Source organism: Poecilia formosa, unplaced genomic scaffold (assembly GCF_000485575.1).
Source record: "Poecilia formosa unplaced genomic scaffold, Poecilia_formosa-5.1.2 Scaffold449, whole genome shotgun sequence".
NCBI classification, from domain to species: Eukaryota; Metazoa; Chordata; class Actinopteri; order Cyprinodontiformes; family Poeciliidae; genus Poecilia; species Poecilia formosa.
In genome coordinates, this window is record NW_006800388.1 from 431,711 (window position 1) to 443,380 (window position 11,670).

At 45.8% G+C, this 11,670-nt stretch overlaps 1 protein-coding gene across 6 annotated transcripts in view; it reads right to left on the bottom strand.

Moving 5' to 3' along the window:
* The window catches only part of LOC103155817 (cyclic nucleotide-gated cation channel beta-3-like), a 31,721-nt gene that overhangs the window by 7,522 nt on the left and 12,529 nt on the right, over window positions 1-11,670 (bottom strand). The window contains exons 14-24 of one of the 6 annotated variants that reach the window (XM_016663844.1): window positions 9,669-9,847; window positions 9,430-9,569; window positions 9,207-9,356; window positions 9,063-9,116; window positions 6,031-6,238; window positions 5,794-5,824; window positions 3,766-3,919; window positions 3,520-3,531; window positions 2,923-2,958; window positions 1,814-1,909; window positions 582-745 (exon numbers count right to left, since the gene is read on the bottom strand). In XM_016663844.1, the coding sequence (XP_016519330.1) occupies window positions 582-745; window positions 1,814-1,909; window positions 2,923-2,958; window positions 3,520-3,531; window positions 3,766-3,919; window positions 5,794-5,824; window positions 6,031-6,238; window positions 9,063-9,116; window positions 9,207-9,356; window positions 9,430-9,569; window positions 9,669-9,847 (1,224 nt within the window). Of the gene's footprint in view, window positions 1-581; window positions 746-1,813; window positions 1,913-2,922; window positions 2,959-3,519; window positions 3,535-3,765; window positions 3,920-5,793; window positions 5,825-6,030; window positions 6,239-9,062; window positions 9,117-9,206; window positions 9,357-9,429; window positions 9,570-9,668; window positions 9,848-11,670 lie in introns of all 6 variants that reach the window. The other 5 variants (XM_016663843.1, XM_016663842.1, XM_016663841.1 and 2 more) reach the window with 5 other exon arrangements.

The window sequence follows — 11,670 nt, forward strand, 5'->3', positions numbered from 1 at the left end:
ACTAGCTAATGTTAGCTAAATGATGACTAGCTAATGTTAGCTAAATGATGACTAGCTAATGTTAGCTAAATGATGACTAGCTAATGTTAGCTAAATGATGATTAGCTAACATTAGCTAAATGATGACTAGCTAATGTTAGCTAAATGATGACTAGCTAATGTTAGCTAAATGATGACTAGCTAACATTAGCGAAATGATGACTAGCTAATACCAATACAGCACCCTAAGCTTGTTAACAAGTACAGGCTACTGGTGTCTGTTCAAAAGTGGGCAGAACTTGTTACATTCAGTTGAGTAACTTTTTTGGAAAAATGTCCTCATAAGTGTAGTTTTACTGCACTGTACCTTTTTGTTTTACGTGCCTAATATTATTGCTGCGTAGATTCATTTTGTCCCCCGAAAATAAGCTGATGCCCCCCCAGCCCTCCTTGTTAAACTCGTGTGGAGCCAGGGCTGACCAGAAGGACCATATAAGTGTGTGTGTGTGGGTGTGTGTGTGTGTGTGTGGGGGTGAGTGTGTGTGTGTGTGTGTGTGTGTGTGTGGGTGTGTGTGTGTGTGTGTGTGTGGAGGAAGACTCACCAGCGATGACGCTCTCTTCGTCGGAGCTGTCCGGGTCGATCAGCTTCTCTTTGGCTTTCTCTGTCCTCTCTTTGAACATCCTGACCAGTTCCTGGAGTCGCTCACTGACCACAGCACTGGTCTGACTGGTCTGACTGGCAGCAGAGGCTGGGCGCTCCCTCAGCCTGGAGGACAAGAGGAAAACCAGCAGGGGATGAAGGGATAGATGGATGAACAGATGGATGAACGATGTGTGGCTGGCCTGTGACTCTCGCCCAGCCTTGCACGGCGTTAGCTCCGGGTCTTCCTAGCAGACGAACACCGAGCTCGCTGCTCCTTGCTGCTGTGACAGTATTTGACTTTTTTCCAGCTGCTGAAGGAATAATTCCTGAATTCTTGATCCCGGTTTTATTCATAATTTTGCAGAAGTAAATTTGTCCTTTTTTCCCGCTGGAAACCCACTGCAAGCTGTTAGCCCAGCAGCCAACTGTTCGCTACACAGACTAACCTTGTCCAATAGCAAGTTGTTTCTGGGCAGAGATAAAACACCTCAGGATAAACAACTTAGGTGTTTATTAGTTTAATCATTCTTTCATCTTCTTCTGGCCCGCCGTTGCTTTTTATGTGGCCTTCTACACTCCAAGTTACATCAGTAAGTTACTCCAGTTTTTCACGAATCTGCAAAATTCATGCAAAATCAAGAGACCACACATCTTTATCTGACTTTACTGCAGATTTGTCTCAAAATTGACCAGAAACATTGGGCAATTAAAGAAATGTCACATTTAACATTATATAACTTAACACTTCAAAAACAATCACAAAATCCTGGATGATCAGTGTGAAAAGATGTGCAATATCATTTCATTTTAAGAGAAACTAACGTGTTTATTGATATTTTAACAGTCCAACAGGTTTTATCAATAGATTCTGACACAAGCGTCCCTTTAAGAACATTCAGATTTTTAATGTGGCCCAAAATGAAAATGACTTTGACGCCCCTGATCGATGTTCACATGACGCCAAAGTGCTGGGCCGAGGCCTTAATTTTTATAAAACCTAAACCTCATCAGGCTGAGAAACGATAACTGAGACTCAACTATAAGATATTGATTATCAGGTGGAGACCAGTCATTTTAAATTACTAGTTTTATTGATAACTGCTCTCAGCAATTATTTCTAGTTATTCATAGCCAAACCTCTGCTGGACGATGGACAGTAGGATGGATGTGCAGGCGGTTGAATGCTCTTACATGCTGTCGGCGCTGCACAGACTGGACTCACTGGGCCAGGCTCGGACCGGTATGCTGACTTCATCATCATCATCTTCGCTCTGGGCCTGCAGGTTTCTGCTGGTGACGTTCAGGATAAAACAGGTGAGTCCTGATCCTCACCTCCCGGCTCAGGTAAGTGTGTGGAACAGCCTTATATTAGCCAGTTGCTATTGGCAACGTAATTACATTAATATTAAGGAAGGAAAATCCCTCCTAAATAAACTGCTGACAGCTCTGGGTCATGTTTCAGCAGAACCAGGACATCTGGATTAGAGCCGGGACTTTAACACATTACATTAGATTAATTCATTACATACATAAACACATTAAAGATTTCAACACAATTAATCGCGTCTCTTTGTACATCCAGAAGTTCTGACTCTGAACTATTGTATTGTGTTTCTAGTACGCCGCTGCTATCGACCCACTGTGCTGGAAAAGGCTGCTGTTCTGTTCAGAAGCTAAGCTAGCCTAAAATAGCATCTCCATGCTAACATGTAGCAGCTAACGCTAATGTTAGCATCCACAGTCCAGATTTGTAAAGAAGATCCATGAACGATCAGAGAAACTCTGGAAAGATGAACTTTGGTCCAATCTGATGAAGAACATGAAGATTACAAACTATAAATAATCTGCTGCTGAGCTCAGATTGACATTTATTCAATAATTTAGCAGCAAAAAATGTTTTTTAAATCGAAAAAGCTGCTTGTTTCGTTGATAACAGTTTTTGATGAAAATGCGATTAGCCTCAGCGTTAATCTGGACCATCGACAGATTAAATCTGCCTCGTCTCAGAGCGAACCCTCAGCTGAAGACGGAACGACACGAACCAGGCACTGCCTAGTGAAAGGTCAAAGGTCGCTGCATGCTCCAACACTGACAGGGTCCTGGAGGGCGAACAGACCACTGGCAACAATACAATGCTATCTTAGTAGGAGTCTCTTCCCTCTGTGAAGTAACTGAATTTAAAGGATTTATTTTCTAAAAACCTTCAGTGAGAAACAGCATCCCAACCAGGATGAATTAACTAAATTAATTCATGACTTAATTCAAATACAAACAGCAAAGGACGTGATTGTTGGGCTTACGACTTGGTCCAGACGGTCCGACGCTTCCTCCCACCGCTGTGGACGAACAAGGGTCAAAGGTCAGAGAGGATCAGAGGTCAGAGTGATGTCAGAGAACATGGAGTTAATCACTCAGAGCCATGCACCAAGCAGATCATGCATCAGACACAGAGAGGACCCACAGCGTGCCATGCAGGTTTTATTGATGATGATGAAGATGAGCTTACAGGAGGAAGAAGCAGAAAGCCGTACAGAGAAGTCGCCGCAGCAACAAGCGTCAGTTCTGCATCAACTTGGCGCAGCGCTGCTTGTGCGCATCGTTTCGTCCAGATTAGATCAGATGGAATCAAAACGTTTGGATTGTTTCTGCAGAACAAAACCGCAGAGCCAGAAGACGGACAGCAGGGGGCAGTGCAGGAGGCAACAGCGTGAAACGTTTCTGTCCAAAATCACACATTTTAGTTTCATCAGAGAATCCTCTAGCGGTGGTTTTCTGGAATGAACTCATCTCCTTTTGGATTAAAACGTTTCACTTCCATTCACCGATTCTGTGAATTTATGCAACACTGATGGAAATCTAACGGCTGGACAGAGCGAGCTCCCATGCAGCTTCCTTACTCTTTATCTCCTCTACTGGGAGCGCAAGCATGCGAGGAGAGAAAGAACACAACGTTTCAGTGAAGATCCGGATTCAGCTTCAGATCGTTTTATCAGCACAGCTGCATGGAGAACAGATGAAACTGATCAGAAAAACTGAAACAAGTCCAGAGTCCTCTGTTAAACTCCAGAAGAGGAAGAGCGGCTTTCTTTCAAATCTAGAAACGAACGAGTGAAACCGGGGAAATCCGTCTGCAGGCGCCTCACCTCTGGCGGCCTCCTGCCGGGGCCACGGGGACCGTCAGGGTGCTGAGCTTCGGGTCCAGGGCCGGGCTGCTGCTCTCATCACCTCCTGCTCCTCCTCCTCCCTCCTGGTCGACATCCTCCACGCTCACCGCGGGCCGGAGGCTGAGGCTCGGCTCTGTTGGACCACAGAGACGTTCAGGTCAAACTGAAACATTGTTAGAAATTAACAGATTTATTTCTGTTTGCTGATATAAAGTTTCACTTTTTAGTCTGAATGAATGAATGAATGAATGAATGAATGAACTTTGTAATGAGTGATGTCACTCAGGTGCTCCTCCATCATGTCTTCCTGATGAACACATGAAGGATTTGTGCAGCTGCAGCTCAGAGACCCGGTTCTGCCGGGTCATTCAGGCTGATCCGACCAACATGGTTCTGGTTCCATACAGAGAGTCGGCACCTGACCCAGACCCGGTTCCAGTCGAGTTTTTAACAAACCCAAACATTTCAGACTGAAAATGTATTCATACGCTCATCTGATCCAGGCGGCATCAGAAGGAAGCAGATTTTAAGTTTCCAGCCTGAACGTTAATCCTGACCTGAAGCTGCTTTAGGTTTTCTTCAAGGCCAAACGTCTGCTGCGTCTCTGCAGAACAACTGAAAAAATAAAATCTGGAACTCTTTTCTGCTTCGTTTTTCTACAAAGCAGAAAAACGAAGCTCCAGAACCCTGTTGCCCGGGTTTGGAGCGCAAACCCGGGCCACAGTTTGCGCTCCAAACTGTGGCCCGGGGGCCAATCGTGGCCCTTGAAATGATTTTGTTTGGCCCCTGAAAGGAAGTAAAGGATGGTAAAAACTTGGTCAACAAAATAGAGAACAAATGACATAAAAATAGTTTTTTTTTAATAAGGCAGCAGCCCTGTTCATGTTTTGGATCTTTAATGATATTCTGATTAGTCTGAATGATTTTTTGACCTGCCAACAGTTTAAATTTGCCGGTATCCTGCTGTAGTTCCTGACATTTTGAAAGGTTTTCAGTTGGTTTGCTGTTTTACTCCTCAGTTTGTTTCAGCAGAAACTGAGCCAACCTCCAACCCTAACCTGCTGCGGTTACACCTGGACCCCTGAGGCGGCTTCACCTGCAGGTCCGCCTGAGTCATCCTCGATGAAGAAGGCGGGGTTAGCGAGGCCGGAGAGCGGGCGCGGCGGGCTGGCGATGGGCGGTAGGCGGGGGTAGGAGGGCACGTTGGGCAGGGGGGGGGGGGGGGGGCAGGGGGAGGGCAGCTGAGGATGAGGACGGGGGCCCGGGGGATGCTGCAGGAAGTGGGTGAGTTCTAAGTCCGGCTGCTTCCTGTTCTGGTTCTGGTTCTTAGGCATCTTGTGGCATGAGGCTGTTGAGGCGGTTCCGGATGTTCAGGAAGCTCTGCTGGGTTCTGCTGGGCAGCTGGGCCAGCTTCTCTGGGACGGAGGACAGGCTGTGGGCCAGGCCGGAGAGGCTGGGGCCCCCCGCAGACTCCGGGCCCCCAGCGGCCCCGCCGGGCAGCAGCTGGGTGAGGCTCTGGGCGACGCTCCACGGGACCCGGGTCAGCCGGATGTGGGAGAACTCGTGGAGCAGCTCCGGGGGCAGAGAGGGCAGGTAGCTGGTGAGGTCAGAGAACCTGGTGGGGGGGTGGGGCAGCTGGGGGGGGGAGATGCCGTTCTCCTTGAAGAACGCGTTGATGTTGCCAAAGCACTCAGAGGTCGGCGGGAAACGCATCAGACAGTTCTTAAACGCATCACAGCTGACCGGCGCTGCAGAGAGACGGGAAGAGCCAATCAGAGCACAGGCAGACAGGAAGAGCCAATCAGAGCACAGAGAGACAGGAAGAGCCAATCAGAGCACAGGCAGACAGGAAGAGCNTCAGAGCACAGAGAGACAGGAAGAGCCAATCAGAGCACAGGCAGACAGGAAGAGCCAATCAGAGCACAGGCAGACAGGAAGAGCCAATCAGAGCAGAGCATTGGGTTCTGGTTCTACTCTTGATCTTCTATGTACCAAAATGCCGTTTACCTCCACAGCCGTCTCCAGAAGCATCTTCATCCTGCAGGAAGCAAGACGATCCGGCAGGAAGTGGAAATAATAAATAAAACATCAGAGTGGTTCTACATTACCGTAGACGTTGTCTGGAATCAAACCAGAAACGATCCCAGTTAACCAGAAACGATCCCAGTTAACCAGAAACGATTCCAGTTAACCAGGAACGATTCCAGTTAGATGAGCTAAACCATGGAGAGAAAAACACGTTACCTTTTCTGTGTTAGAAGTCGGAGCATCGTTTGCTTTCTGCGGCTGCTCCGTCACAGCTGCTGCACACACTTCCTGCTTTTCTGGTTCTGGTTCTGGTTCTGGTTCCGGCTCTGGTTCCTCCTGCTGCTCTTCAGCTGTGTCTCTACCTGCTTCCTGGACTGTCGGTTCTTCGGCTTTCTGCTCGTCCTGGAGCCCGGACCCGTCCTTTCTGCAGAACAGAACCGGAGACTGAGGTTTCAGTGAACGGCTGGACACACTGGAACACAGGAGGTTCAAAGTGCGGCGCCCGGGGCCTCTGGTGGTCCTTGGACTGATTTTTTTTGGGCCCCAACTGCAGTTCTAAAATGATGCAGACCTCTGGTTGATGCAAACTTTTTATTTTTAATCAGGTTAAAATTATTACACAGGATTTTGTTGTAATTGAAAATATTCAAAACAATATAAAGTATTCATGTTTTTATAACCAAGCTTTTGTAATAAGTAGAACCTGGTTTATCCAGAGGTTTTTACTGAAAAGTCAACTTTACTTTTATTTAATTTATGAAATTTGGACAAAGTCTTTTGAACAAAACGAATCCAAATCCTGTTTTTACCGCTGACAACAAAATTTGTTTAATTGAATCCAAAACAATCTGAAAACTAGAAGCTTTTCTCTTAAAACAGCAAACGGCCAACTCCTTTAAAGCTGCAGCATGTAACTTTAAGAAATATTTTTCTACATATTTGTTGAAACTGTCTCCATGTTGAGACAGATAATCTCTGCCTTCTCTCAGCGCTACCTAGAAACAACCAATCAGAGCCAGGAGGCGGGTCTACGCGCTGTCAATCACCCTGTCTTCCCCTCCTTCCCGCAGCTCTCTGCTATGCTGCAGCTAGCATAGCTTGTCATGAATGCTAAGGCTAGTTAGCATTGCCATCAGTCACAGCAGATAAATGGCTTTCCTGTAACAGTAAGCTTTTTTCTGCCATTAACACTTTGAGCAGCAAGTACATGAGAATGATTGACAGCACTAAGCCCCGGCTCCTGCATCTGAATGGTTCATTTCTCCAGGCAGCAGCTCAGGGAGGAGATCGATCCGTTCAGATGATCCGTCTCGTAGCAATCGGTTTGAACTAATATGTAAAAAATATTTCTTATAAAAGTTACAAACTGCAGCTTTATGGATTTTTAATGTTCCAACGTCTGAACTGAGAATCCAGAACAGTTTCTCAGTCCAACGGACCAAAGTCACCGGCACCACTTCAAATAATATTCACATTATTACTGACTTATTGACTCTAACTTGTCAGTTTTATTGAATTCATAACTTTATGAATGTTACCTGGTCTTTGCTGTGAACTCAAGTATTTACAGATCCAGGAAGTTCACTTCAAAATAATTCCTTGAATGTATCCAACAAACCATTTATAAAAGAATGGAGGAATAAATTGGACAGACTTTTTGTAAAACAGATAAAGAAACTATTTCACATCTTTTTCTGCTGTTTTGGTACTGAAAGGAAATATTTATTCAAACAATATTGTGGCATTAACATTAAGCTAAAATATAATAATCTTATTTTTAATTATTTGAAACTTTTTGATTCTATTTTGAGTGTTCATGAGTTCATCCCCCCTCCTCCCCCAGGCCATGGTGGGATGTTTAATGGCCGCCCATCATTAGGAAACTCAAAACATTTTAATTCAAGGCTGGAAAGGACCAAAGCCATAAAGACTTTAGTTTAATTTTATAAAATATCTGACATGTTGACCTCGATGTTTTTCTTTCTTATTTCAGTTCTTGTTCTCATTAGTCAGTTTGATCTCTTATATTTTATTCTCTATTGTATTTTGTCGATAATGAAAACCAAAGATGGCATCAGTCGGAACCGTTTGGGTTTGTTCCGGCTGGAAGAACCGCTCATTTCATCTCTGATTGGTTTCAGTTTTAGAGCCTGAAGGGAATCACCGGTTCTCAGTACTCACTTCCTCCGACGAGCTGTTAGTATTCCCGCCTCCAATGTCCCCCAGCATCAGAACACCAGCTGGACCGAGGAGCGGGTCAGAACCTGCTCGGTTCGCTGCTGTTGATCAGACAGCAGCTGCAGGAGCGGCCGTTACCGGGGCAACCGTAGGGAGGGCGGGCGAGGGGGGACGGTTGCTAGGGGAAGCTATGGTTGCTATGGCAAGGTTTTGTGACGCTGCTGAAGCAAAGCTCGCGGGATTTCAAAATCAGCTGCGAGACCTCCTGAGAAATCTGCTTCAGAGCGGCGGTGACGTAATAATAATGTATTATTATTTATTTATTTATTTATTTATTTATTTGTCCTAGTATTTGGGTAAACCTTAAGATAAAAAACTATCAAAAGGAAATGGGTTTTATTTTGAAATCATCTGTAAATGAGAAAACCTTGACCAATCACTAACAGCAAAATATGGGCATTTAAAGTTGACATTTGATTTTTATATAGACTGTAGAAAAAGTGTAACTATCTGACTTTAAGTTTGACTAGATTTTTCTAATTTTCTACAGACGTTTTACCAGAATAATGAGACAGAGGACGAATTAACTTGATCAAATATAAGTTCAGGAGAAGATAAACTCTGATCTAAAAGATCCTGTCCTGGCCATCGCTTTTCTGTGCAATTCCACTCAAATAAAAATCTCAGTCTGGGCTTTCTTCCATTCACTTGGATTATCTCCGATAGCAGACCAATCAGTGAACAGAAAGAGTTTTAGTTTTAGCAGCGGAGGAACAAAACCGTTCAGTTTGTTTTGGCCGCGCCTCGAAATATTGCATTAACATCAACAGCTGCCTCGTTTGGCTCAGCTCTTCTCTCTTTGCAGTTGAGGGCGGTTTACAGTTCAGGTAAGCTTCATAGTGTCGAGCTGGTGCATTACATAAGTCACTGGCAAACATTAGTGACTGGGTAGAATTTAAAACCTCAGCACGGTCCTCGCCTCCCTGAGCCTCTGGATGCAGGAAACGCAGAACAAGGAGCTGCAGAGAGCAGAGACGATGGAGAAGTTTAATAAACAAGCTGATACTCACTCTGCATCAGCTCCTGGCTCTAGCTTGCTGTCTTCTTCTGGTGCTGCTGGCAATCTGGCAGCAGAAAACAGTCAGTCAGGTTAAAACAGTCAGTCAGGCTCCTCATAATGCTGGTCCCAGATGAAATTCTGCAAACGTTCTCACTCTGCCTCCGGTTCCTCCAGTAGCTCCTGGCTCTCCAGGGAGAGTTTGATGGAGGTTCCCTCGCTGGCCATCTGCCTCACTGCCATCTCTGCCGTCTGCCGGGCCACCTCTTCAGCCAGGCGGGCCATCTCCATGCGCTCCTGCAGCAGGCTGCAGCAGATGCACTGGATTACAGGGATGCTGTGTGCTGCAGAGGAATCCCCCTGAACCAGTGCCGGCTCACCGTTCCTCCATGGAGGCCAGCGCCACGCCTTCAGCCTCCTTCTTGATGCTTTCGATGAATGGTGTCCAGCGGCCCGTCTGGGTCTCTGCGTCTTCCTGAGATGTTTTTGTCCCGCTGTCTGAAGCTGGGGCCTGCGGGGCCTGCGGGGCCTGCGGGGCCTGCGGGGCCTGCGGGGCCTGCGGGGCCTGCGGGGCCTGCGGGGCCTGCGGGGCCTGCGGGGCCTGCGGGGCCTGCGGGGCCTGCGGGGCCTGCGGGGCGGCGCAGTTGTCCAGAGCCTCCACAGAGCCGGACCTCCCTCTCTCCTGCTGGGCCGGGTCACCCGCTGGACCCTGGGATCCTGCAGCTTTGGGGCAGTTCTGGCCCTCGTTGTCCGACTCCATGTCCTCCAGAACCATGTCGGGATTCAGTTTGGAGGAAGCTGCAGCAGGAGGAGTCAGAGGTCAACGTTAGGCTTTGTGTCTGGTTAGAAGCATGTACATGTTACAATGTTGATGCTTTAGTCTGCCAGGCTGCAGCAACACAATCAAAACGTTATTGATTTTTAATTCACTAAGTTCATTAATGAAATATTACTTTTTGAAAACATTTCTGCCTTGTCCTGTCAACTGGTTGAACATGTCAAATGTGTGTCTCTGCGTGTGTGCAGGTTAGCTTCATAGCGTCGAGCCGGTGCATTACTGTGTGTGTGTGTGTGTGTGTGTGTGTGTGTGGTTGTTTATCCTGTCTGTCTCTGTGTTGTCCTGGCGACCTGTCCAGGTGACCCCGCCTCTCGCCCTTTGACCTCTGGAGGCGACCCACAGCGATCAGTGTGTTGGATGAACCTGGTTTCTCAACTTTCACACTGAACTTCGACATCAGTCACCATTTTCTTGTTGTCTGTTTTATTCTAATTTGTTCATGTTTTCCAGTTTTGCTGTTGGTAATTTGTTAGTTTTCATTATTCTTTCATTTTCACTCAGGAGTTTAGCTGAATGTCACCAGCTTAGTGACTTTGTTTTTCTGTTTGCGTTTGGACCAAAGCAGTGGAGACGCAAATAGAAGCACAAAAACATGCAAAAAGTTAATTTTCTGTAAGACGTTATAACTGAAGGCTGAATTATTTTGTTGATAAATTCTCGCGTACTGGAGAAAAGTTGCCTAACTTTGGATGCATAGTTCTGCTGTTCAAGAACGTCGATGGTGAATTCATCTTTGGCTGTTAGTTCCTGAAAGTCTTTTTACTCATTTTGTTAGTAAAAGTCATTTATAACCAGCCAGTGACTTTATGAACCTGATTTTCTCGTTCTGGTCCAACGTTAAGGTGCTGATGAGCCTGCTGCATCATCTTTCAAACCAGGACCGGTTTGATCCACAGTCCACAGGTCAAAGGTCATATCACTGAAATAATGCACCAATGCCAGTCTTCCTCTGCAATCATGTGAATTTAATGCGACTGTACATAAATGTGTGGAGAAACTTGTAAGTAATGTCCTGGTATTTTAAAAAGGTCTTCATGAACCTTGTCATAAAAATCCAATATGGCTGCTGCTCATTTCAAAGCAGGACTGTAATTCTGACCATTTGAATCTCGATGAGTTTTTCCCACAGGTCAACCAGTTGCTGCAGTGAACATACTAAATACAGTTGAGCCTGATCCACAGTCAGATCCTCTGAGCCTGTGCAAGTTTATCACACTTCATAAAGCATTAAACTCTTACATCTCTGAACGCAAATGACTCTCCAGGATTACGCCTTAAAATTCAAACTTTAATGCATTTATCTATAATAAATCAAGTACAAATACAGAGAAATGCATTCCGCTTCATCACACATCGTAGCTGCCGTTCAACAATTCAAGAAATGTCAAAATTGACACATTTACTAATTAATATGTGTGTTCAAGAAATCTACAATAATTTCAGATAAACAGTAAATTACTACATTTTTCTGTTGAACAGAAAATATGCAAATTTAAAATACAAACAACTGCGAGCAAAAATAAATCTGGTGCTAAACGTATTCCAGTTCAAGCTTCAACTGGAGGACAGAAAGGAGACTCTAACAGCTGCCTCAATAGTCTGGGCTCCCAGTGAGATCCCAGTAAGCTCCCAGTGAGATCCCAGTAAGCCCCCAGTGAGGCCCCAGTAAGGCCCCAGTAAGCTCCCAGTGAGATCCCAGTAAGCCCCCAGTGAGGCCCCAGTAAGGCCCCAGTAAGCTCCCAGTGAGATCCCAGTAAGCACCCAGTGAGATCCCAGTAAGGCC